This window comes from Podarcis filfolensis (assembly GCF_964270895.1).
Source record: "Podarcis filfolensis genome assembly, chromosome: 15".
In the NCBI taxonomy this organism is placed as follows: domain Eukaryota; kingdom Metazoa; phylum Chordata; class Lepidosauria; order Squamata; family Lacertidae; genus Podarcis; species Podarcis filfolensis.
In genome coordinates this window covers 393,040-420,661 of record NC_139618.1, presented here as the reverse complement: position 1 = coordinate 420,661, position 27,622 = coordinate 393,040, and the positions used below count along the sequence as shown (strand labels likewise).

At 48.4% G+C, this 27,622-nt stretch overlaps 1 protein-coding gene across 1 annotated transcript; it reads right to left on the bottom strand.

The window, feature by feature from the left end:
• Positions 1-179: 179 nt before the first annotated feature.
• UNC119 (unc-119 lipid binding chaperone) lies at positions 180-27,622 on the bottom strand. Its single transcript, XM_083587304.1, has 5 exons — positions 27,306-27,622; positions 7,872-7,985; positions 6,681-6,783; positions 5,694-5,866; positions 180-4,960 (listed from the first exon to the last, which is right to left on the bottom strand). The coding sequence occupies exons 1-5, from the start codon at positions 27,589-27,591 to the stop codon at positions 4,848-4,850; spliced, it is 789 nt and encodes a 262-aa protein (XP_083443430.1). The 5' UTR covers positions 27,592-27,622; the 3' UTR covers positions 180-4,847.

The following is a 27,622-nucleotide window of genomic DNA, read 5'->3' as shown; positions in this document are numbered from 1 at the left end:
GATGAGGGAATGTGGCCCACCAGCTGGAAAGGGCTCCCCCTGCCTGCTGCAGAGGGAAGAGATTTGCCCCACTGCCCTGATTTTGTCCATTTGAACCCTGGTCTCTCCCAGGTCCTCACACTCTAACCACGGCACCACACATCCTCTAGAGACGTCCTCAAAGGAGAGTGAAAAACAGGCAAAGAAAACACCAGCTCGTTTATTTTTGATCACTCGTTTACTTTCAAGTGTTTGGAGAGGGATGTTTGTGCCACTGATGGGCGATTTATCATTTTTACAGTTTTACAGGAGAGCAAACATTTGTTCCAGGGAAAGTTTGCTTTTTTTCCAAAGTCCTTTCCCGTCCCACCCGGAAAAAGCACACCCCATAATCTGTAAGTGGAAACGCAAAATGGTTTTGAAACAATTCCCCTTTCGCCCAAGGATGAGGTGCATCCGTGATGCCTTCTCGATATTTGTGGGCTGCACATCCCTAACCATTGGTCATGCTGGCTGATGGGAGCCCAGCCATGTTTGGAGACTGGCTGTAGATGACCAAGCAGCTCTGCCTTCTCCCTGTCACCCAAAAGCAATTCTCCATTTTCCACCCCCAAAGGGGACCTACTCCTTGCTTATTCTCCCTCTTGCTTTGAATAAAGCCAGTGGGGAAAACTTTTTAAATTTATGACCTCTCCTGCAAGCCGGAGCTCCTTCAGAGCTTTGGTCCACCTGACCTTCTCCCTGCAAGAGTTGGTTACTCACTTATACCCTTCCTTCGTGGTTTGCCCTTTCTCCCATTTCTTATATGTGGCCCTTTAAAATCTCCACTCATCTGTAATCTCTTTTAGGCACCTCCGATTCCTACAAGGAAGACCTGGCTATTATAAATCCTATTTTATTTTCCCTGGAATAATTACCCAATGCTCTTGGTCCAAATTCAGCATTGCAGACCACTCAGTGCTCTGGCAGCTCGCATTGCATGTTCCTAGGAAATCTGATAAGAGTCTGGTAGCTAAGCAAGAGGGGAATTGATACGGTGGACATTGCTACCGTGTCCCCAAGGAGGAATCCTAACGTCTATCTGTCAAATGATGCACTGCAGCTCAACGTGTCACATCTGGAACTTGATTCCCAGTGACTGAATCGGAGAACTGTAGACTTGGAGGGGACCCCGAAGGACATCTAGCCCAACCCACTGCGATGCAGGAATTGCAGCTAAATCGTAGCATTCAAATATTATTAACACAGCAGATGGGTCATGCGAACGCACACACCCACAACTCAAAAGAGACACACACAAAAAAGAAAATCAAAACACTTCTTAAGAGCGTTTTGCCAGGTGATGCTAAAAATCTATCTCCCCAAAGCCCAATCAATGAAAAGCTTCTGTGCATTTAATATGTCCGTTTCGTGGCTCTGTGGAAGTCTTGTGGCGCCTGAAGAGACGACTTCTTATTACAGGAGCTTTTGTGGGCGCCTTCCATCGGACGGAGTGGGAGGACGTGAGCAGAGCGAGATGAATGAAGTAGGGACGCAGGGTGCTGCTTCAGCCGAATCAGACCATTGATCCCCCCTGTCCGACCAGCGAGGCTGCAATTTGGAGTGTTCCCCCACTCCTTTGGGAGGCTGGGGTCCCACCTGGCTGCCCCCAGGCAGAGCTTTTCAGACTCCTCCTCTCCCTCCCAGCCTCGTGTCTTAAAAGCACTTCTCACCAATAGGCCTGGCTCTTCACCAGGGGGGTCAGTGGTTCGAGCCCACCCAGAGATGGCTGCGGGAAGCATCCCTACACTGCTGGGAGCTGGATGAGACAACTTTTGGGTCCTTCCCAACCCTACAATTCCATTATTCTACATAGCTTTCCATTTGTTAAAAAGGCGACCAGAACTATAGAAGGGCACAGAATGGAGAATGCAGCCGTTTCTGTAAGAAATCCTGCAGACACCCTTTTTTCCCTAGAAATCCCAGAAACCAGGCTGGAGGGGGAATATCATGAGCCTCTTACCACCCCAATGGTGGGAATGGAGGAAGCTGTCTTGTGCAGAGCCAGGCCCATCTAGCTCAGTATTGCCTGCACTGACTGGCAGCAGCAGCAGCTCTCCAGGGTTTCAGACAGGCCTACCGGGAGATGCCCCTAGAATTGAACCCAGGACCTTCTGCATCCAAAGCAGGCACTCGACCACTAGAGCCCTTCTTTTAAAAATAAAGATTCCAGTCATCATGGTCGTGAGTGAAGTGAGGAACATGAGCAGCCGCCCGTTTGCCAAGTCAGACTGCGGGTCAGTATTGCCCCCACTGACAGGCAGCTATGGCTCTGCAGGAGTTCAGGCAGGTCTCATCCTGGAAGTTTGAACCCGGGACTTTTGTGCTGCTCCTGCCACCCTTCCCCCAAAGAAAAGAGGTGGGGAGGAAAGAACTCTGCCCAGTGTGAATCATTTTCCTCTGATGACAGAGAATCGTGCTGCTTGCAACACAGCCAACCTATTTTTTAACGCTATAAAAAAATAAACCGCGGCAATTCTGCAGCCGAGAACTGCCGGCAGAGCCACAGCCTCTGCGTAGAGAAGCAGTCCCCATATGGCGCCTCTTGCTTGCCCCAACCTTGCTGAAGACAGGGTCTTTTGCGTGCCTCCGTTCGGCTGCAAGGTAATTCCTCCGATCTTCCATAAGGAGATTGTCTTTTTCTTAACTGACAGGTGCCAAGAAGGATCACCCTTGAGCGCTTAAAACTCTGGCACACATATCCATGCCCCGCAAGCTGCAAGATGCTGTCGTGATCATTGCTAATGGCAAACCGCTTGGGTTGAGCCCCAGAAACGGGTTCTGCCGTCTCTTCTTCTGCATTTTCATTTTGACATTTCAGTTAGGTCAGAACGGAAATAAAACAAGAGCACCGTCACAGCTCAAGTTCTGCCCCTGGTCCAGACTTAGGCTTGGAAATAGAAAAATGGAATTCATGTGATTGGTCAAAATTAGGGAAAGCAACTCGACCAGGAGATGATGCGCACGCGCGCACACACACACACGGAGAGAGAGAGAGAGAGAGAGAGAGAGAGAGAGAGAGAGAGAGAGAGCGCTTTCCCACCCACCTCCTGCTCTGGACTGCCAAACCCCCCTCAGTTGACCCCCTCCTTGGCCCAGCGATGCCTGCATAATTTTCAGGAGACCACAACGCAAAGCGCCACGAGACTCTCTGCCTTTTCCGCTTGGACTGCTTGCTTCAACAAGGCTGCGTCCCGAGAGGGAGTGAGAAACAGGACTTAATCTGCTGTCCAGTAAAGTCCCCCTTTTTGGAGGCTGGCACATGGCTGTTTTGATTAACTCACGCTTAGTATTTAAAGAGCTCCCTACAGAATGGTCAACACACCCACCCAAACACCAGTGGCCAGGAATAAAGGGGACTCCTTGTCTCCCACCCAAATGCTGGTTGCATTTTCGGCTTCTGAGCCCTTCAACCCCAATGGGGAAGACTCCCCCCCGCCTTCCTCTCCTTGGACGTTCTGGAGAGTCAAATGCCCATGGAGAACTTGAGCCCCACACAGGCACCCCAGCATCCTAAGTCGCTTCCGACCCCTGACCTTTGGGCTTGCGCATCTTCGGAGAAGGGACGTTTCCCAGGTGATTCGCACAGAGAGGAAGCCAAAAGAAATAAATAAGTCACACACACAGAGAGAGAGAGTGCTTAAAATAAGAAAATTCCATTCCCCAAATCCCCATTAACAGGGCAGGCTACTCTCCCCCCCCAAAAGCCCCCCTGGCTGGAATGTCTATAGGATTCTGGTCTGAGTGGCTCTCCTTTAACAAAGAAGTTGGGTTTGGGGTAAGGAGTTGGAGTTCAGTCGGCCAGTTCTGTATGGGAAGGAAGAGGTGTCTGCGGGAGGGGCTGAGGATGAGGGGAAACCCACGAAAGGGCTGGAGACCCCCAACTCTCCAGGATTTGCACGGAAGATGGAAGAGGCCTGGCAGAAGAGGAATACCCCGTCTGGTCTAATATACCCACAGCTATCTTTCTAAGTGCAAATGACACCAGACATTGGAATGCAGAGATTTGCTGGGCTTGGGGTGGGGAAGTATGACAATGGGAGTAATAGACCCCAACGGCGAAGCCTCCAGGATCCCCCCAAGACAGATGGCAAAGGGTGGGGCACCCAGGAGACCCCCGGGATTGGGCTGAATGAGGTGTTCTGGGATCTGGGCTCCCACCCAGCCTGAGACGCACAGTTGCCGCCCTTTGCAAGTGCCAGAGGCTCCCACAGCAAGACCCCTCTTTAAAAAAAACCACACACCTATCTAAACGTTGTCCTGATTTGCTTCCGCTTCTCAGAACGCTGAAGGGGCAAAGGAAATGGGAACGGGAGGTTAGGACTCTGCCCCGAGGACCACACAGGTCCTTCGTCCGACCAGAGGGAAGGTGCACGTCTCAGAGTTCGCATCCGCCTGCCACCGGTTCCGAGAAAAAGGGGGTCATCGAGGACGCCACTCTCTTGGAGAGAGCGTCTGGGGTGCGTTTTCCACACAAAAAACCAAAACCAAACCCCTGGGCCAAAGACGAAGAGAGAGACACACACACACACCATAGCTGGTATGAAACGCAGACCTGGTTGGCCTGGAGTTAACTACGTGGAGCTATTTCAAGCCACAACTACGGGGTTACTCAGTGGTGTGAAGAGGCTCTCCCTGGGAGAGGGGGTGGGCAGGGGGGGTTGCCTCGACAGCTCAAGGAACAGTTAACGACTTCAGCTAATTTTAGTCCCGAAACTCCAGCTCCTGGCAGGGTCCTCGGATCCTGGCTCTCCATGCCAACGCCGGCCGGCGGAAACCCGAACCCATTTCTACAGGAATTTGCGGGGAAGGCGCCTGGCGGTTCCACGTCAGGGTCCCCCGCTGTAGGAATAATCCGCTTTGTTGTGCATCACCAGCTTGCTATCCACAAAGTAGAAACTGTCTGACTGGGTCTCGTAGGGGTGCAGGATCATCTCCTGAACTGCAAAGGAGGAAGGGAAAGAAAGAGGCTCACAGCCGGCAGCCTGGCTATAGGGTGGACTGCAACGCCCCAAACAAAGATGCCCAGCCCAGGGGGAGTCTCTTCTCTAGGTCCCACCACCCTCACAGGCCCACTGGACATGGGGAGGGCTTCTCCCAACCTTTGGAACTCCCTGCCAAGAGAAACCAGATTCGCCGCTTCCTTTGCCAGCAGAAGATCGCTCTATTCCAACAGGCTTTTGGGGACTGACTGGCTGTTGTTTTTTGTTTTGTTTTTTTAAGGAAAGGGCTTTTAAATAGCCCTGTGCTGCTTATATTACTCATATTTTAATAGATTGGTTTTTTTATATTGTTTCATTTCTGTTAAGAGTTTGATTAATGATTCTATATGATTTTAGCTTTTTGTGTCGCTGTTGTTTTAATTTGCAGAAGCCTTGGGCAAAGGTGGATTATTATTATTATTATTAATAATAATAATAATAATAATAATACAGATGGATAAAATGATTTGCCAATAGTGACCTTGCCCAAAATGGAGCAGGTTGGTACAATCAGACGCCATTTTGAATCAAGATGGTGGAAGGAAGCTTTCGAACCCGGGCTGGTCTTTGTGAGTTTTTAGCATCCCCAAGCAATGCCTGCTGGGAGGTGGGGTCCAACAACTTCCGGAGGTCGCCCCCCCCCCCGGCTCCTGCTGCCCTACTGCCCCCCCCCCCCCGTTGGCAGCCGCTTACTGAGGTCTTCGGAGAGCTGGGGGAACTCGTAGATGTGCTCGCAGGTGTTCTTGCTGCTGGGGATGCAGAAGCCGAACTCGAAATCGAAGCTCTTCAGCAGCTGGTCCCGGAAGTAATGCCTCTCGATCATGCGGAAGTTATTGATGGGCTTGTCGCCCACGGTGAACTCCACCCTGAGAGAGGGGGAAGAGAAAGCTGAGGGCCCTGCAAAACGTAGCGGTGGAAGGCAGACTTTTCAAAAGAGCGGAGTCATAAAACCATCAGAACAGAACGTTAGCAGACTGCGATTCCTGCCCTGAAGCGGGGTGGACTAGATGAAACCTTGAGGGCACCTTTCAACAATTATACGATTCTGTGAAAAGTGGGAGACAATTTCTCGGCGAGGAGTCACTTTTTTTTACTCTCAAAGAGAGGGGAAGTACATAGCTCAGTGGCAGAGCAGCTGTCTTGCTTGCAGAAGGCCCCAGGTTCATTCCCCAATGCTGGGCAGAGCAAGACTCTTGCCTGAAACCCTGGAGAGTGGCTGCCAGTCAGTGTAGGCACCACTGAGCTAGGCAGACCAACGGTCTGACTCAGTCTAAGGCAGCTTCCTGCGACCCTTAAACCAGCTCTGAACTCAGAACCATGAGGACTAGAATCTTGATCTTTCAGAGAAGGCCTTTCGCTAAGTGGCAGGGCCCCTGGCACAGTTCGTGGGTACAGAGCAGCTGCTTGGCATGCAGAAGGCCCCAGGTGGCATCTCCCATTAGGGCAGGGCATATCCCTGGTCTGAAACGCCAAGAGAGCTGCTGCCAGCCCGTGTGGACCAGCCTTCCCCAGCCGGGTGCCATCCAGATGTTGCAAACTATAATTCCCATCAGCCCCAGGCAGGATTTGGACCCTGAGCTGGAGGCTGCCCCTCCCTGGGCTATAAGGTGCATTTATCCTATCAGACATGGAAGAGGGAAGGTTTCTGCATCCAAGCGAAGGCCTTGCCAGGTCACTTACGTGGCCCCAACCTGACGCAGCCGCAGAAACGCCGGCGTGAATTGGTAGCGCACAAAGCGCCCGGCGTTGGGGTCGACGTCCTTCTTGTCACTGTGCTCTCGCTCTGGAAGGAGAAGAGAGAGAAAATGAAAGCTACAGGGCAGGTATCCCAATGCAAGAAGAGCCTGCTGGCCCGTCTAGTCCAGCACCCTGTTCCCTCCCCCAGAATCATGAAGACGAGGAACTTGACTCTTGAAAGCAAAAGCGAGTTCTCCAAAGAGGAGTTCTCGGAGGAGATGGAGGGGAGAGTCTGGCTGGACCAAGCCAAGGGGGTCCATCACAGCCTTTCTCAACCTGTGGGTCCCCAGATGTTGTTGAACTACAACTCCCATCACCCCTAGCTAGCAAGGCCAGAACTCAGGGATGATGGGAGTTGTAGTCCAACAGCATCTGGGGACCCACAGGTGGAGAACTGCTGCCTTAGATACGCTGTCCTCCTAAAGCACACCTGGACCACCAATGGCGGCTGTGAAGGAGATCCAGGGATTGCTTCCTCATGAGGAAACCCCCTGAATCCTTAGGAACACAGTGGCTCGGAGACCACAGACCCGTGTTCCGAACCTGGATCTTTTGGTACCACTGTTCTTGAAGACAAGGCGGGTGCTGATCCTTCTCTGATGTATCTAAGGGTCTCACACCAGAGGGCTCTTCAAGGGGATCCTGTCTCCTGTGGCAGGGAGTTCCATGGTTTAACAACAGCAAAAAGCACTAAAACAAAATGCTAGAAATCTGTGACAAAGCGAGAAAGCATCCAGACCTCTGGGAAGGGGTGTGGTTCAGAGAAAGAGCCCCTGCTTGGCATGCAGAAGGTCCCAAGCTCGATCCCTGATAGGGTTGGGAATGACATCCAGCCAGAAACTCTGTAGACCCCTTGCCCCTGAGCAGACACAGTACAAGGCTCCTGTTTAAAGCAGGACCATGAGGACTAGAGCCTTGCAACAGCTTTGCATGCAGAAGGTCCCAGGTTTAAACCCCAGGGGCATCTCAAGAGAAGTCTGGGGGGAAAGCCTATCTGCCTGAATCCCTGGAGAGCGGCTGCCGGCCAGTGCAGACAATACTGAGGCAGATGGACCAATGGTCAGCTTCGGTTGTAAGGCAGCTTCCTGTTTGAAGCAGTCCCTTCCATCAGAATCACGAGGACTAGAAACTTACCTGAAGCCGGCGGCTTGGTGATTTCAAACAGCACCGTGCCCGACTCCATGTCTCGGATTTTGAACCGGGTGAAATCTATCTTGTAGACGTTCTCCTCCGGGGTGCAGAGGTAGTCTGCGGGAGAGAAGGGTCGTCGCAGTTAGGAGGGCAGGCGGGCCAAAGGGTTCAGGCCGGCCCCATAGGCAGGTGCAGGGTTCGAAAGCTGCTCCGCTTTTCTTTTCATGGGGGGGGGGGGAGAAATTTGGTGCAGGTCAGATTTCACTGATTTGTTTTTAAAAAGTGCATGTATAAATTGAGTACAGTAGGAAAAATGTATGTTGCTGATGAATTCCCACAAGGGACTTAAACAAATAACAGTAATTGCAAATTGATAGATGCTTTGTTTGCAATTCCTGCATTGCAGGGGGTTGGAATGGATGACCTTCGGGGGTCCCTTCCGACTCTCCCATTCTACGATGCTGAAATGGGGTGAGCTGAGTGCGAAATGAGAAAAGGAGAGACATCAGAATTGCCAGATTCGCCCATCTCTCATTCCTCTTGCTGTGGGGTCTATGCAGAGAATAGGCCTGCGACTGAACTCAACCTAAATCCACATCAACAGGTGGAAACAGGCTTGGTGTTGTGGCTGTGCGTACACCATAATCCTGCAAAAACTGAATTTTAAGGGGTTTATTTCAAAGCAAGTTTCTAGACCTTATGACTGGAAGCAGACACCGGAAACCCGCAGCCAACGCCATCTGCTTGTGACCAGAGGAGGAAGGTGAATACAATTCTTTCCTCCTAACTATTTGAAGAGCAACTGCAATCAACAAATTACGCTAGTAGGACTACAAGAAGTTTTGTAAGGAGGAATATATGAAACATTGCAAAGAAGAGAAAGCAGAGAGACATTAGTTATGATACTTAAATGTAATAGTGAAAGTAAGAAATGTAAATTAAGTGGGAAAGATTGGAAAATTTTCAGATGTGATTGATGGAAGTAAAAAAAAATTGTATACGATATAAAAGTATGTTTAATGATTGTTGAAAATCATATGTCAAAAAACTAATAATACAATCCTTTCCTCCTGTCCCTATTCCGCAAGCAGAATAAAAAGCGTTCAAATTTCCCATACAGGTTGCAGAATCCAGCTAATTTATTTCTAGAACTGCTTTAAGGCAGCTTCTAAATTATTATTATTATTTTGTCAGAGTCCTGAAGCGGCAACAACTGCCGTCAAATTTTAAATTCTTTAATGCAGGATTTTAATTTTATTTTATTTTTGTATCAAAGGACGCATGGTGCTTTGCCTCTCCCCCTCGTGAGGAACGGCCAGCACCTCCTTCGCAAAGCCTCTCCCTTCTGCCTCCTCCCTCTCCCAGGCCGGCATTTGGTGCCCCTGCGGCTGCAGCCTTGCCAACCCTAAGAGGCTTTGCCCTCTGACAGAACAAAAAGGATAAGCTCCTTTGCAGCCGCTAAGCCCAATACACCTAAATAGAGGAGGCGGATCTGGGCCCCCGCTCCTCCCCGACAGAGAGGCGCTCTCCCAGGGAACCCAGGGAAATCTGTGCCAACAGTGAGATGCGTTAAATAAGTTGGAGTCCTTGTTATTAAATATACCAAGAAAAAAGCACACCAAGAACTCAGGCCAATGTTAGTTTTCATAGTGTGAGTGGTCCCTACTCACAAATCAACAGTCAACTGTAACAAAAACTGATCCATGCAAAAGTATGTATTCTGACAAGCATTACAAACTCAAATAGAGATTACAAACTCTAACAGAGATTACAAACTCAAACTCTCAAAGATATGTATAACGCAATAATTTGTTTCAATCACTGAGAAAGTCAGAAGTCAATTATGGATCAGAAAACAGTAAGTTCATGTTAGTACATAGTCAGATTCGACGTGAGATGAAGCGGCAAGAAAAGCCAATTCTAAGCTGCATCCACAGAAGTCTAGTATCTTTTATTCCCCTTCCTTCCCTGCTTCTCCCCTTTTTATGAAGATTACCCGCTCTGGGATCCCACAGCTAATTCTCCCCTGTTCTCCTCGCTGGCCCAAATAGGACTAATTTAGCCAGCTAGCCCTGGTGATCACCTAACGTTTATTGGATGGATTTCCCCCTAAATTGATTTTTGAATTCTGAATTTATTGTTATTCATGTTTTATACTGTATTTTAAGCTTTTTTTTGTTTTTTGTCCGACTCAACATCAGGAAGAACCTTCTGGCAGCAAGAGCTGTTTGACGGTGGAACAGACTCTCTCTGGAAGTTGTGGACTCTCCATCCTCGGAGGTTTTGAAGCAGAGATTGGATGGTCATCTGTCCTGGATGCTTCAGCTGAGATTTCTGCATTGCAGCAGCGGGTTGGGCTGGATGACCCTCAGGGTCCCTTCCAACAGTTCTCTGTTTCCATGACTCTACAATCACAAAAATCAAGTCGGTCCTAAAATATGTGCCCTGAATGTTGTGAGCCTGAGTAGAAAGGCATTCAGCATTCAATGGAAGCAGGACAATGAAGGTGGCAGGTGCACCTCTTTGGGGTGAGAGTTGCCTAGCTTAGGGGCTACCACAGAGAAGGCCCTCTTTCTCTCAGCCGCTGAGCATCTGCAGAGGGAGAAACTACCAAGAAGGCACCGCCTGCCAATCTCAACACTCAGTGGGGACTGTGGGGAAGGAGGCGGCCTTCCCTCTATGTGGGGCCTGAGTTGTTCAGGGCTTTAAAAACTCATGTGAGTTAGTGGCACAATTTATCATAGAGTTGTAGAGTTCGAAGGGACCCCAGGGTCATCTAGTCCAACCCGCTGCAATGCAGGAATCTCAGCTAAAGCATCCATTGCAGATGACTATCCAATCTCTGCTTAAAAACCTCCGAGGATGGAGAGTCCACCACCTTCTGAAGGGATGCTGTTCCACCATCGAACAGCTCTTATTGTCAGAAAGTTCTTCCTGATGTTGAGTCAGAATCTCCTTTCTTGGAACTTGGAGTCACGGGTTCGAGTCCTACCCTTCAGAGGAGAAAACAAGGTTGCTACATCTTCTATGTGAAATATTTGAATATCCCGAAGATATTTGAAGATGGCTATCCTTTCTCCTCTCAATCTCCTCTTATCCAGGCTAAACATACCTAACTCCCTCAACCACTCCTCATAAGGCTTGGTTTCTATGTCCTTGCTCATCCTGGTCGCTCTGCCCACCTTCCAGCTTGTCAACATCCTTTTTAAATTGGGGTGCCCAGAACTGGACTTACCCCAGGACTCCGAGCAGAGTCTGAAGATGGTAGCATTTATTTTTTATTTAACAAAATTCTTACCAGTTGATGGCAAAAACTTCAGAGTGGTTTACAAGATGACAAAACAAGAAAACCAAGAAAGATTTGCAAGCCTACTTCAAAGCATACAAAAGGTAAAATACTCAAACAGGCTAGAATTACCTTAACTTCCTAAGCATATGGGCCGGTTTGCCCGAACAAAATTGTTCTTAGCAGGTGCTTGATATCAAGAGGCAGGGAGTTCCAAGGTGCAAACGCCGCCACGCTAAGCAGCCGAGTTCTTACAAGGGCAGAACGGGTGTGACCTGGCAGCGCCAACTTCCCCGATCAGAGTGATCAAATGGGCTCAAGTCAATCGCATAGGTAAACAAGGCAAGTTCTTTCAAATTGTTTTGGGTATTGCGTTTTAAAGTTGCAACCTGTGCTCTGTGACATTACAGCAATAAATAAATAATAGTATTTTGCCTTTTGATTGTTATTGCTGCTAACAGAGAGTAGCTCCCCTCTTGCCTTTTGCCCAGAGGCCGCGGCACTCGCTCGCCCTAAGCCTGTCAGAGCGGCCGCCCACCCCGGCCCCCGCGCCCTAAAAGGATTCTAATTCCGGACAGCTAACGAGGTTAGCCGCCCTCATCGGCAAATGGACCATCTGGGCAGATCCCAGATTGGCCGGATCGGATGCAGCGAATCAGCAGGGTGCGGTCAGCTGCGAGGGGGCAGCTGCGCGAAGGTATTTCAAGGAGGCAGCCCAAGCACCCCAGATGGTACTCTGCGCAATTGATTAATTGTTATTATTTATTATTTATCTATTTATTGCACATGTATACTGCCTTGTCCCCACAGGTCTCGGGGCAGATCATAAAATATAAAATATAAAATAATATAAAGTATAAATTTGCATTATTTACACCCCGCCCATCTGGCTGGGTTTCCTCAGCCACTCTGAGCGTCTTCCAGCAGAATATAAAAACATAATAAAGTGTAAATCGTTAAAAATCACAATATAAAATCACACAATACATAATAAAAACAAGAACAACCCAATAATCCTCCCCTTCTACAACACATTTTAAAAAGGGCATCGGATGTCAATCAGCCAAAGTTATGAATGAATGAATTTTATTATTTCGGTCACAGACCAGTTCCAGCCCACATACAATTTCAAGGAAGTCATAAAACACAATAGGGATACATTTGAATTTGCAATTAGGTATAACAGAGACAATACACATGTAGCAAGTTTAAAAATATACATAAATTAAAACTTAGTCACTAATATATAACCTAAAATTATCATTTAAGGCCTTAATCATTATGATAGCACAGCTTGTTCCCTAAGTTTTATGGCAATCGCACAGAATTTGGCTACCCTTAATGTGATCTCGGGATCCTTGTCCTCTACCAGGGATTTTAGACACTGAAGTTCAGATTCATTTGGAGATTTTTGCATAGCAGGGGTAATAAATACCGAGCGTACATCCCCGTAGAAACGGTAGCGAAACAAGGCTTGAGAGATAGTTTCTACCTCCATCAAGCCGCAGGGGCCCAAAGTTAATATAACTTGCAGATATTATGGAACCCCTTAAAAGGATATAGGAAACAGATGAAAGGTAAAGGGACCCCTGACCATTAGGTCCAGTCGTGACCGACTCTGGGGTTGCGGTGCTCATCTCGCTTTACTGGCTGAGGGAGCCGGCATACAGCTTCCGGGTCATGTGGCCAGCATGACTAAGCCGCTTCTGGCGAACCAGAGCAGCGCACGGAAACGCCGTTTACCTTCCCGCCAGAGCAGTACCTATTTATCTACTTGCACTTTGAGGTACTTTTGAACTGCTAGGTTGGCAGGAGCAGGGACTGAGCAACGGGAGCTCACCCCGTTGCGGGGATTCGAACCGCCGACCTTCTGATCAGCAAGTCCTAGGCTTTGTGGTTTAACCCACAGTGCCACCCGCATCATAGGAAACAGATACCGGCACACAATTTTTTCCTGGAGGTTGGAATGAAATATAGGAATTCCAACCCTTGAAATCTGTATCTAGTTTCCTTAGGAAAAATAATGCACAAGGAAGACATCCTCCTCATTTCCAGGTGTCAAAAATGCTTCTTTCCATATCTCCCCATTGTTGGAGGGGTTGTGATAAACTCAGCGTGTTATCATTTATGGTGGCAATGTAAATTGGGCAAGGTTTTTTAAATTTAATCTTGACAGAAAGGATAAATATTAGAAAAGAAACAAGTTGTGCACAAACATACGTTTAAAGAAGACAGAAAAACGTTTAATATATGGGAAATAACAGTGTACAGCTGAAAACGCTGGCAGCATGAAGATAAATTCAGCAGTGCAAATAAGCTTTGATGGATGCCATAATGGAATACTGAATAGTATAGTTTTTTTGTAAAATATGCAGGGATATATGATATGTAAAATGAACCGTGGAAAATGAGAAGGGAAGTCATTGATATCTGAAGGGTGTAAAATGAGTATTTTAAATTATGAAGCAGAAAATTTAAATACACACACACACACACACTGTCCAAAATTAATGTTCCTGAATATTTTTGAGGATACCAATGTAGATATATTTAAAAATAATTGGCCTTCTAGATTATCTGCAAATAGTCATTGAAACTCAGTGGGAAACAGCTGTGCAGATTCCTTCCCCTCTTGGTGAGTAAGCCGGCTGGCAAGATCTGCTGCCCAAAACCCTGGAGGTGTTGCTGCTGCTGCCAGCCAGTGCAGACAATACTAAACTAGGTGCACAAATGGTCTGCCGTGAGATTAAGCCAGTTTCCTCTGCCCCTGCTTAAACCAGCCTCTAGTTCAGAACCATGAGGGCTGGAAACTTATTCTCTTTTTAGAGGAAGTTCTGCGAGAGGCCCTAGAAGGGTGCTGCTGCCAGCCAGTGTAGGCAACACTGGGCTGGATGTGAATGGTCTGACTCAGCAGAAGGCTGCTTCCTCTGTTGCTAATTCAAAGCATCTCTTTAATGAGAACCACGAGGACTAGCCCCTTTCTTTTAAGGGTGGCACGTAGATCAGCGGCAGAGTGGCTGCTTGGCATGCAGAAGGCCCCGGTTCCATCCCCGTCGGCAGCATCTCCAGGTAGGGCTGAGAAATATTCCCTGGCGAAACCCCTGGGGAGCCGCTGCTGCCTGTCAGTGCAGACAATACTGAGACGGGTGAAACCCTTGCACGATCTCGCATGTTCCTGTAAAACCACACGGTGGGGGCACCAGGTTGGCGAATCCTGCCCCGGTTAATGGCACAGGCGAGTCAGAGTTGCCCACTCTGCTCCCTCCCTCCCAGCACCATGGCAACGGCCATCTCCCCTCAGCAACGGTTGCCATGGAGATGGTGTGGCCATGGCTCATCTGGGGTGGGAGGGAGATAGAGCGGTCCAGTCCCCAGGGTGGAGCAAAAGGGGCTCCCGCCAGCTTGCTCATCCTCCCTTTCCCACAGCCCCTCTGCTCCGAGACTCTTGAATCACAGAAGGGATCCCCAGCGGTCATCTAGTCCAACCCCTGCCAACACGAGAATTGCAGCGAGAGGTGGCCATCGGGCCTTGGCACCCATCACCAGGCCCCCCTAAGATGAGGGCCCACAAGGCTGTCAATGAGGAAGATGGGCAACCAGGGTGGATAAAAATCAATGATTCTTCTTTTAAAAAAAATTAAAAATTGGATTTTTTTTATTTAAATCAAAAAAATATATACTTAAATTGGATTTTTTAAAAAAAATTAAATTGGATTTTTAAAATAAAATGCTTTTGGAGGAAATATCTTACTAAAGATAGTTTTCTATTTAAGTTACATTGTAATCCAAAGGCTATTCATCAGGAAATAAGGATTTGTTTTAAGTTTTTCATGTGTGCTAAAACTCGGTTAAAGTTTTTTAAACAAAAAAAAAAAATTAACCACATCAGTTAACAAACATGGATACATATGCTATAATATTATTGTTTAAGTTGAATAAATTGTTTAAATTGTTATTAAGGAAATGATTGTTTTTCTCCTTCCAATAAAGTACAGCAGAAAAGTTGTCCAAATATAAACAGTTACCTTATTAAACCTCTCAATTATTTCATAATTATCTGTCTATGTATTTCTAATAGTATAACCAAAACAGTAATTTTTGATATAACTGTAAAAACTACCCTGAAAATTTATTATTCTAAATATGAAACATTCCTCTGGTTGTAAATATTAAGATTATACCAGCAAGAATGAGACTTTCTGTAAAAAAAAAAAAAAAAAAAAAAAGATTTAAATCAGGTCTTACTGACTAGTGATTGAAATCAAACGCACCCTGTGGGCAACCCAAGAAAATAATGTGTCAGGAGGAGAAAGGAAGTCAATTCTGCTTGCATTTAAAAACAAACCTACCTGATTTGCCGTTTCTGAGAGGCAGCGGTTGTGGAGTGGTTACAGCATCAGACTCTGAACTGGGAGAGATCAGGGTTCGAATTCACACACACACCCCGCCTTGGCCCACAAAGCTCACTGCATGTGAACTTGGGCCCATCCCTGCCTCTCAGCCTCACCTACCTCACAGGAATGTTGTGGGGATTAAATGAGGACTAGGGGCTGGGAAAAAGCAGAGACATCACCTTGCCAACAAAGGTCCGTATAGTAAAAGCTCTGGTTTTCTCAGTAGTGATGTATGGAAGTGAGAGCTGGACCATCAAGAAGGCTGATCGCCAAAGAATTGATGCTTTTGAATTCTGGTGCTGGAGGAGACTCTTGAGAGTCCCATGGACTGCAAGAAGATCAAACCTCTCCATTCTGAAGGAAATCAGCCCTGAGTGCTCACTGGAAGGACAGATCGTGAAGCTGAGACTCCAAGACTTTGGCCACCTCATGAGAAGAGAAGACTCCCTGGAAAAGACCCTGATGTTGGGAAAGATGGAGGGCACAAGGAGAAGGGGACGACAGAGGACAAGATGGTTGGATAGTGTTCTTGAAGCTACCAGCATGAGTTTGACCAAACTGCGGGAGGCAGCGGAAGACAGGAGGGCCTGGCGTGCTCTGGTCCATGGGGTCACGAAGAGTCGGACATGACTAAATGACTAAACAACAACAACAGGGGCTGGGAGAGACCAGGGTGAGAATCCCCCCTTTGGTCCATGAAGCACAGACCAGGTGAGACCTTGGGGGTCAGAAACTGCCTCTCTCAACCTAGCCTGCCTCACAGGAGTGTTGTGGGGGTTAAGTGAGGAGGGGGGAACCGTGTAAGTCACCTTGAGCTCCTCAGTGGAAAAGGCGGGAGAGAGATGCGAATAAATACACAATAAATAAACAATGCAAGCGCTGAGAGTGTAGCCGTCCTCCAAAATCTGCTGTTCTTTGAATTTTGCAATGCAAATCTCCAGACAGGGAACTTGTACAAAAATACATATGCTACAGTAAACAGGACATCAAAAAGGAACATATAAGTGAAAAGGACAGATAGAAATGCAGTATAATAATAATAATAATAATAATAATAATAATAATAATAATAATAATAATTATACCCTGCCCATCTGGCTGGGTTTCCCCAGCCGCTCTGGGCGGCTTCCAACAAAATATTAAAATACAATAGTCCTTCAGATATTAAAAGCTTCCCTAAACAGTCTATCAGGGAATACCGCTTTGCAAATACACAAACACACACAGAAAAAACCCCACACAATATCACGTAGAATTGTGTAGAAAAATTCAAGAAATTCACACCAAATGTTGCAGATTTTTCCTGAGGATTTCTTTTAGGGGAAAAAGTCACAACCGGATGTGGAAACACGGGGAGCCGAATTTAAGATTTGAAAAATGGGGGGACTTAGCGGCTGCTGAACAGGGGCACACTGGGAAAACGCCGGGTGCAAATGCTGCCGGTATGTTCTTTCTTCACAAGCTGAGAGAGGCCGGTGGCTTCCGGGCAACACGCAGGCGAGCAGCTCTGCGCAACGTGCAGGAAGAGACGCTCGTTACGCAAAAGCAACGAGCCCCGAATGCGAAACTCAAGAGAGTCAAAAAGGTCACAGGAAAACCACCACTCTTGAAATAAGTTACATCTAAGTTAGAAAAGCTAGTGAGATAAGTTAAGAGGAGACTGCGGTGAGGTTTTCTACAATCAAGCAGTGCACAAAACTCCACTCACAGGAGTGGAGAGTTGGAATTGACCCCCTGGGTCATCTAGCAGTCCAACCCCATGCAATGCAGAAATTTCATGAAATAAAAAAGTTGAAGCAAAGTTGAATGTTAGATTAGGCACTGGGAGAGGAAATGGTTCATGTTTGTTTATTTGTTTCATGTCTGGAACAGAAAGGAGTGTCTCCACCCCCATCGTTCAGCCCAGATACTGGGGTCCAGCGCTGAGGGCCTTCTGGTGGTTCCCTCCCTGCAAGAAGCAAGGTTACAGGGAACCAGGCAGAGGGCCTTCTTGGTGGTGGCGCCCGCCCTGTGGAACACCCTCCCACCAGATGTCAAGGCAATAAACAACTATTTTACTTTTAAATGACACCTGAAGGCAGTCCTGTTTAGGGAAGTTCTTAATGTTTGATGTTTTATTGTGCTTTTTAATATTCTGTTGGGAGCCGCCCAGAGCAGCTGGGGAAACCCAGCCAGATAATAATAATTTTTTATTAATACCCCGCCCTTCCCAGTTCAGAAAACCGGGCTCAGGGCAGCTAACAACAAATTTAAAAAACTTAATTGATGCAACAAAAAACAGCATAAAATACAGTATAAAACATGAATAACAATAAATTCAGAATTCAAAAATCAATTTAGAGGGAAAATCCATCCAATAAACATTAGATTATCACTAGGGCTAGCTGGCTAAATTAGTCCGATTTGGGCCAGCGAGGAGACCAGGGGAGAATTAGCTGTGGGATCCCAGAGTGGGAAATCTTCATAAAAAGGGGAGAGGGAGGGAAGGAAGGGGAATAAAAGATCAGGCTGAATTCAAATTAAAGGCCAGGCGGAATCGCTCTGTCTTACAGGCCCTGCGGAAAGAGGTTAAATCCTGCAGGGCCCTGGTCTCATGGGACAGAGCATTCCACCAGGTCGGAGCCATCACTGATAAGGCCCTGGCCCTGGTGGAGGATAGTCTGACTTCCTTAGGGCCTGGGACCTCTAAACTATGATTATTCATGGACCTTAAGGTCTTCTGTGGGCAGACAGGAGAGGCGGTCCTGTAGATACAAGGGCCCTAAGCCACAAAGATAGGCAGGATATAAATAATATATTATTATTATTATTATTATTATTATTATTATTATCATCGTAGAATTATAGAGATGGAAGAATTGGTAGAGTTGGGCCATCTAGCCCACTGCAGTGCAGGAATTAATGGATCGACGCAACTGTTATAACTTTCAGTCTTTCAGAAATACGCAGCCGATGAACACACCCAGCTTCCTTTTGCACTGAAAGGACCAGGGAGAAAACGTCACTCACGACATCATTCTGCAAAGTAAGTTGCGTCCATCCATTGCAGAAGTTAAGCGATTTCGCCACGGCGGATGGCTAATCATGTTGGCGTTTTGGAGGCAAACTGGGGCGTAATGGAAACAGCGCTGCGGGACGCCGTCACGTCTTCTTCCACCCCCAGAGGAGGAAAACGGGCCAACCCCCCTTCCCCCAAAGCCCTGTTGCCTAACAAGCTTTGCTCGGGTAACTGATAAGCTCAGGGGCTATTTTTAAAACCCCGCAGTGTCGAGGTAAGCCAGGTAAAAGGCGAGGACACCCACGCCCAGAGAATCAGCGATTAGGGTGTTATGAGAGCGAAGGAGAGGAAGTTGAAGGAAGGTCTCTCGCTCGGAGTGGCAAGCGATAGGAAGCCGCAGGCATATACAGTGGGCACACAAGTTGCACATTCAAGCCCTTGAGGTCAGCAGGAGGAACCTGACACCCCAAAGGCGTCTCTGCTTGCAGTTTAAATTTTTTTTTAAGTGTTTCTGGTGTTGAGAGCGCCAAAAGAGGCGGTTTTTTAAAGATGCAATTATTTTATTGACGTTCATGTTATTCTTTTCGCTAGGGCATTCATATCCCAGGCTTATTTACTTCTTAACGTTTATACACCATGTGTTTGCAAAACGGAGGGGGGGGGGAAATAATGCGATAAAATTAGCAATGCCTTGGGGGAAACAAGAATAAGTTGAGACATTCCAAGTGTTAAAATAGCAATAGACTAAAAGCAGGTTTCTTGCAAGGGGCTTGAGGTGGGACAGACATTCCACACACACCTTTCCCTGCTTTGTCTTCACAACAACCCTGTGAGGTGGGCTGGGGCCACCCAGAGCCTCTCTCAGCCGAAGGTCACACCCAGAGAGCTTCAAGGTCAGGGGGAGATTTGAACCCTGTCTCCAATGTCCTAGTCTTCTAACCAAGAAATAAGGGGGTTCCTACCCAGGGACTTTGTGTAGGCCACCAGCTCTACACAGCAGCCAACTCCCTGTCCATCTCAGTTTTCCCCATCTGCAAAATGGGAGCTATATTATTATTATTATTATTATTATTATTATTAATTAATTACATTTGTATTATGACCGACATTTTCGTAGGATCAAAGGGCAGTTAACAACATAAAAAATACAAAATGAGGACGCAAAATACGTAACAAAACAAAAACTAGATTGGTTGATAGATAGATATTGATATAATAATATCTTAAATGGGGGTTAGGGGAGAAGCACTTTGCATATTTAAACACAGCGTAAATCAATCCACTTTGGCCACAGATATCTGCGCTATTATTGTGCCAGGGTGTGCCTGGGTCTCTCTCGGTCAACACCAGCCGCCGACACGGACCAGAGAGGGTTGTTTTGTAAGTTACTAGTCCCAAAGAATCCCACCTTAATGACGCAGGAGGCCCGGTGAATCCCCGCATCAACACACAGGAGCCCATCTGCGTAGCAAGGAGATAATTCCCTCTCTCGGAGGGATTTGGCTCTGAGATAAGTTCATTAGCAGTTACCACAGCACAGCTATAAATAGGAAGGTGATCTGCAAAAGGAAAAATGGATGGGCGGAGGGAGGAGGAGGAGAGGCCTGTGAGCTCCCTTTGATGTGCATCCCGGGTCGGAGGAAGGAACCCCCCTCACCTGGGCCACAAAACGGCTCCCAATTCCACTCCCGCAACCTGATGTGTAAACATGATTTTAAAATCCTATAATTGGAAGGACCCCAAGGGCCATCTAGTCCAACCCCCTACAATTCAGGAATCTCAGCTGAAGAATCCCTGACAGGTAGCCCTCCGAGCTCGCTTTGTTGTTGTTTAGTCATTTAGTCGTGTCCAACTCTTCGTGACCCCATGGACCAGAGCACACCAGGCCCTCCTGTCTTCCACTGCCTCCCGCAGTTTGGTCAAACTCATGCTGGTAGCTTCGAGAACACTGTCCCACCATCTCGTCCTCTGTCGTCCCCTTCTCCTTGTGCCCTCCATCTTTCCCAACATCAGGGTCTTTTCCAGGGAGTCTTCTCTTCTCATGAGGTGGCCAAAGTATTGGAGTCTCAGCTTCAGGATCTGTCCTTCCAGTAAGCACTCAGGGCTGATTTCCTTCAGAATGGAGAGGTTTGATCTTCTTGCAGTCCATGGGACTCTCAAGTTCTCCTCCAGCACCATAATTCAAAAGCATCAATTCTTTGGCGATCAGCCTTCTTTATGGTCCAGCTCTCACTTCCATACATCTGTTGTTTTTGTCCATGGAGTTTTCTTGGCAGGGATACTGGAGTGGCTTGCCGGTTCCTGCTCCAGGTGGATCACGTTTGGTCTAAACTCTCCACTATGACCTGTCCATCTTGGGTGGCCCTGCACAGCATAGCTCATAGCTTCTCTGAGTTATTCAAGCCCCTTCGCCACGACAAGGCAGTGATCCATGAAGGAGCGAGCTCTCTTTAATAACCTCCAATAAACTGAAGAAACATAGTCAGAAGGGATACCCAAAGTCACCTAGTCCAGCCCCTGCAATGCAGGAATTTCAGCTAAAGTATCCCTGACAGATGGCCATCCGACTGCTGCTTAAAAGGGTCTTTCAGAGGGAATCCATTCCACTTTGATCAATTCTTCCTGTTAGAAACTTCTTCTGATGTTGAGTCGCCTTCCTTGCAACTTGAAGCCATTGTTCTGAGTCCTCCCCTCTGGAGCTGGAGAAAACAACCTCGAGACATTTGAAGATGGCTATCGTATCTCCTCTCAGTCTCCTCTTGACCAGCTACTTCCACCGTTCCTCACAAGGCTTGGTCTCCTGATCATTTTGGTCACCCTCATCTGCACACCTTCCAGCTTGTCAATGTCCTTCTTAAACTGGGGTGCCCAGAAATGGGCAAAGGACTCCCAAGTATTTTAATGTTGCATTTTTAACAAATCCATCCAGGCACCAAGTTACAGCAAAGGTTTGGGTCAAAGAATTGCATAAATAACACACATGCATTTGCAGTAACTCAATCTCTTAGCGTGGTGACCTTTGGAACTCCCTGCCTATGGACATCATGCTGGCACCCTCCCTGTACTGTTTTCAGTGCCTACTGAAAACATTTTTTTATTTAGACAAGCCCGTCCAGACATTCAGAAAGCTGCTGGGAGTTTTCACCTAACATTTCAACAGCCTTCGGTTATGGTTGTTGCTACTTCTCCTCCTAGATAATTGTCTCTTTTTCATAACCGCCCTGGAGGGGCAGTGTTGTTTTTAAGCAATCGAGCGGTGTGTGAATTTCTAGGAAGCAAATAAATGGAAACGACAAGAGGCAAGGTGCCCGAGAGAAATCAAAAAAGTGCCATGCAGAACCAGCTGTCGCGGAAGATGCCCGAAACCGTCTATTTATTCCTCACTCTGCAGAGAGCATCACTATTGACTGAGGAGGTGAGAGGCACCCAGAGCTAATGCCTGGCTAATCGGCCGCCCTCTTTGCGTGAGGCCCTGAGAGCGAGCTGCAAATCTGGGCAATAGGGAAGGGGACGCAGAGGGTTCAAGTTGGGCTTAATCCCTTGGAAGGACACCTTTTCAGTGCCAGCTGCTCAGGAAGGGGACAGGGGGAACTGGACGTCCTGCAGGAGAGCAGGAGGGGCCCCCAACCCCTTTGAAAGAGGATCAGACCAATTCACAGAGGAGGAGAGGGCTATGGGGAGGCAGCGAGGCTTCTGAATGCCAGTGGCTGGAAACCACAAGAGGCAAGAGGGATCTCGGGTTCGGATCCCGCTTGCGGGTTTCCCGTCAGGACGTTGGGGTGGCCATCTGAGGACAGGTGGCCTGCGATGTGGAAATCTCTCGTGTTCGAATCCTGCCTGTGGGTTTGCCCTGGGGGCATCTGGGTGGCCACTGGGAAAGCAGGAGGCTGGACACGGTGGGCCCGCCTTGGCCAGGTGCAGGAGGGTCTTCTGATGTCCTTAAGACCAAGAGAATCTCGGTTTGCAGTAGGAACAGGACTCAGCCCTGCTGGGTCAGACGAAAGGCCCAGAGAGGCTGGCACGCAGCTTTCCACAGCGGCTGCCCCGATGTCCCCAAGAGGACACCCACGTGTGCCCCGTAGCCCTCACCCTGGTCAGGGCTGGACCCAAAGGAGCACAGGAAGTAGCCTTCTGCCAGCTGGAACCATTGCTCCATCTAGCTCAGCAGTGTCTGCTCTGACGGCCAGCAATGGCTCTCCAGGATGTAGGAAAAGAAGTCTCTCCCAGCCCCACCCAGAGATGCTGCCCAGGACTGAATCTGAGAGTTTCTGGGTGCAAAGCAGGGGCTCTGTCAATGAGCTGCAGCCCCTTCCCCAAGACAAGGAAACCGGATACCCAAGAGGTCCTCCAGACACCCTTTTCATAATGCATTCAACTTAGAATGCTAGAATTGTAGAGTCGGGAGGGACCCCGAGGGTCATCCAGCCCAACCCCCTGCAATACAATGAATATTTTGCCCACCGCAGGATTCGAACCCATGTCCTTAAGAGTCTCATGCTCTACAAATTGAGCTGTTCCAGTGTTGGCCACTTCCATCGGCACCTGCACTTTGGAACTCCCTGCCTTTTGAGATCAGGTCACCTGCACTCTTTCTGGAGTCTACTAAAAACATTCTTGTTTAGACAAGCCTGCCCACAAAAGCTGGTGTGAATTTTAATCCGCTATAGCATTTTAACAGCTTCTATATTTCAATGCATTGTAGGTTTTTTTCCTGACTTTAATGTTTCATCTTTTTGTAAACCACTTTGAGGTTGGGGGGGAAGGGGGGGTTCAATCAAGAGGTGTATAATTTTTATGAAATAAACAAATAATTATTTGCACGCAAGGCGTTAACGGGGTGGTTAGACTGCCACATTTTCGACACTGTGCCTGCAAAGATTTCATGGTGGGCACACACTTAGTTTATCACTGGCACATGCTCCAAAGTTTCTGGATAATTTCGTCCAACTTTCCATAGCTGCACAAGTTCCAGTTTATCTTTTGTTACACTGCAGCCCAAGAGTGTCCCTTCAGAGGGCAATACTGTGGCAACATTGGAGTAGTTATCACAGAACAGCTAATAATGCGGAACGACGTGTGGTCGGTCCAGTAAAAATCCACTATTAATACACTCTCGTTGCATCAACATCATGCTACAGAACTCAACTCCACACACACAAAAACACGCCACCAGCCTGGAGGAATCCTAAAAGATCCTCTAAAGCATTATATGCCCAACTGATCCCTCTGTTCTGCAGGAGATGGCCTCTCGCAGAATCTTTCCTACAGAACAGGGCCTTTAGTGTGGCGGCACCCAACCTTTGGAACGCCTTATTTTTACGTCTCAGGCAGACGCCATCTCTGCTGCTTTTCCAGGGTCTATCAAAGACCTTTCCTTTCGAAGAAATATCCTTATCTCATCTTCTCTGGGTGCAAATTTGTTTGATGAATATGGGTGGGTTTTTTAATCGTTGACATTCTCATTCGTTGCTTTGGGATGATTTGCGGGGAGGAGGTCAAGAATTAAACGGAATCAAATAAATAGAGCGAATGAAGAGCAGGCCAAAGTTCCTGGCAGCTCCTAGCACACGGTCACCCAGCCCAAGCGGGAAGCCTTCAGAATCAATAAATTGGCAAAGATGCATCAAGAGTTTTAATCTTCATGCCCCCCCCGACTCCAATCCTCCAATGCGTGGGGAGCAAGAGGGCTTCAGTTGCAGAAGGTCGCAGGTTCCATCCCTGACAACATCTCCAGGTGGGGCTGGAACAGACTCCCCACATAAAACCTTGGAGAGCTGCTGCCAGTCAGTGCTGGCACTCCTGAACTGGATGGCTCAATGGTTCGACTTGGTACAACGCAGTTTCTTGTGTTCCTAAATATGGAACGTGAAGATGATGCGGTGTGAGCCCTTTTATAAACAGGGGTAATTCAGAGATAATTCAGAACCATGAGGACTAGAATCTCACATTGCTGTTTTTAGGGGCTGCAACTTGGCAGTAGATTGCCTCCTTTGCATGCAGAAGGTTACAGGTTCAATCCGCAATGGCATCTCCACATAATCCTGGGGGAAAGGCTCCCTGCCTGGAACCCTGGAGAGCTGCTGCTGCTGCCAGTCAGTGTGGACAATACTGAGCTAGATGGACCACTGGTCTGCTTTCTACACCCTGTGGTTTGGCAGGGGAATGACCTGTCCACCACATCAACCGGAGGCACAAATTTGGGTTAGATGGGTTAACCGTCTGACCTGGGACAAAGTCACTTCCTACATTCCCACATCTTATACACCCCTAATTAACTGAGATCCAAAAACGAACCACAAAACCGTCTGGCTCGCCAGGAGCAGAGGAAATCTCAGGCCACATGCACTTGAATGCAAACTTTGAGAGTGGAATATACAGGAGGCTTGAATTGCAGTCCTCAGCAATATACAGACAGCTAGAGGAGTCAAACCAAGACCATGAGCCGCTGCAGAGAGAAGGGAGAGAGGAAGCATCTGCTAAGGCCCTTCCCCTAGACCTAAGAAGCAAGATTCCTGTCCTCATGGGGCTGGAGTAAGAGCTGGATTAAATAGGAAGATAGGAAACTCCCCTATATTATACCAGACAACTGGACCATCTTGGTACTGCCCTCAGACCAGGGCATTCCAAACTTTTCATGTAGGTGACACACTTTTTAGACACGCATCATTTCGCAGCAGCATGATTCAGTTTTACTAGCAAACCAGAGGTTAAACCATGGGTAGGCAAACTAAGGCCTGGGGGCTGGATCCGGCCCAAACGCCTTCTCAATCCAGCCCGCGGACGGCCCGGGAATCAGTGTGTTTTTACATGAGTAGAATGTGTCCTTTTATTTAAAATTCATCTCTCAGTTATTTGTGGGGCATAGCAATTTGTTCTCCCCCCCCCCAATAAAAATATAGTCTGCCCCCCCACAAGGTCTGAGGGACAGTGGACTGGCCCCCTGCCGAAAAAGTTTGCTGACCCCTGGTTAAACTAACCAGCCCTGAGAGGAGCGTCAGCAGTGTTTGCACAATTCACAAACATGTCGCGACACACTTTGGAAAGCTCTGGTCTAGGCTAACCGGCAGGCAGCAGTGGCTCTCCGGGGTTTCAGGCAGGAGGGACATTCCCAGTCCCACCTGGAGATAACATTGGGGACCGAAACTTTAGAGCCCTGCTCCCAAACCGGAGCTATTCCTCTCCTTGCCAGAGCCTTGTCTGAGGGCGGAAAGCCACAAAGCTGCAACCACGCAGGTCAAAAGCACACCTGCCCTGGGCAAGCTCCCAAAGGACACACTAGACTAGGGGTCAGCAAACTTTTTCAGCAGGGGGCCGGTCCACTGTCCCTCAGACCTTGTGGAGGGCCAGACTATATTTTGGAAAGAAAAAAAAAGAACAAATTCCTATGCCCCACAAATAACCCAGGGATGCATTTTAAATAAAAGGACACATTATACTCATGTAAAAACACGCTGACTCCCAGACCATCCACTGGCTGGATTTAGAAGGCGATTGGGCCGCATTCAGCCCCCAGGCCTTAGTTTGCCTACCCATGCACTGACTAGACCTTCACAGAGCCCGTTTGCTTTTGCACACTCCAAGAAGTAACAGGGCTTGGAGATGTGCAAACCTCCCGTTTCTTGACAGCATTTGTGCCTTTAGCCCAAAAGGTTCTCGAAAGTGGCTCCCAAAAAGTCAGCACTAAGGCTCACCATCTAAAAAGACATGGCACAAGAGGAAAAAGGGAGGAGGAGGGAGGAGGTGGAAATCAAGCACAACTACTTCAAGTTACCAGTCCCTAAACATTAAAAGCCTTATCATCTCCTCCAACTATTCACACGTTAACTGTGAAAACTCAATGCGGGGACACCTTTCCGCTTCTCTCCAATGCAAGGGACGTATCCTGGCAAGTCGATCCTTGCGGGAGAGATTCCACAGATGGGCGGAAGCCAGACACAGGCAGAATCCAGGTGCCAGGAGCCTCTGAGCATCAGGGGCCCACCAGAACTCCAGCCAGCCATAGCAGGCCGTAAGCCCCCTGGAAGAACACAGGTGCAAACTGAGAGGCGACGGTAACACTCGTGTCATGCCTGCTTCTGACATGCACTCAAGTGTCTGGTTACGCAACCAGCCATGGACTGCTTGGGTCTTGGGTCACCTAGGCCCTAGGGGAAGCGAGCCCCATGGGGCTACTTCTGAGTAAACAACCACAGGAGGGGGCTCTGGAGCAATACTTTATTCCATTGTGGTTTGCCAAAAAAGATAAAACAAGAAAAATTATCCACAAGAGCATAAATAACCATCTAAACTTGCAAAAAGTCAAAATAACGACACTCTTGGGATGTTAATAACCCAACAGGAATGAAATAATAATAGACGAACAGCAGCATTTATTCTACTTTATTTGCTTCCTTTCTTCCATTCAACTTTCTCCCTCCCGCGGAAAAGACTACCATGTAGGAAAAGCGCGGGTGGAGACAGAAGACAGCCCCCCCCCAGCCGACTTTGCCGGGGACCAATGAGGTGCAGCAGGGACACCCCTTGCGGCACCTAGAGGGATCGAGTGGAAGTGGGTGGGGTGTAGAAGATCGGGGGGCTGAATATTCAGGGACCCCCTCCCCACCCCCACCCCCACTATATATATATTTCAAAAAGACTGGTCTTTGCGGGCAAGGGGCCTGGCGTGGTTGCGTCCGGAGGGGTTGCGCTTTGGCGCTGCGCCCAGGGCGCACGGCGCTTGGAGAGGTGCAGGGGGGTCCGGGCCTGCGGGGCCGCCTTACCGGAGGTGATCTTGGGGAGCCCCAGCACGTCCTCGGGGCTGATGGCGGCTTTGCGCAGCAGCTCCTCCTCGGTGCAAGCGGCGGCGGCGGCGGCGGCTCCTCCGCCAGCGCCGGCCCCGGGAGCGCCTCCTCCTCCGGCGCCGCTGCCCTTCTTCACCTTCATGGCGCCGCCGCTCCTGCTGCTCCTGCTGCTGCTCTGTGCGGCCGCGGAGCGAGTGGCGGCGGCGGCGGCGCGCGCGGAGGCTGCTGCAGCGGCGGCGACGGCGACCACGGTCGCCTCGCTCATGCCCGCCCGGCCGCGCGCCCTAAGCGCCTTT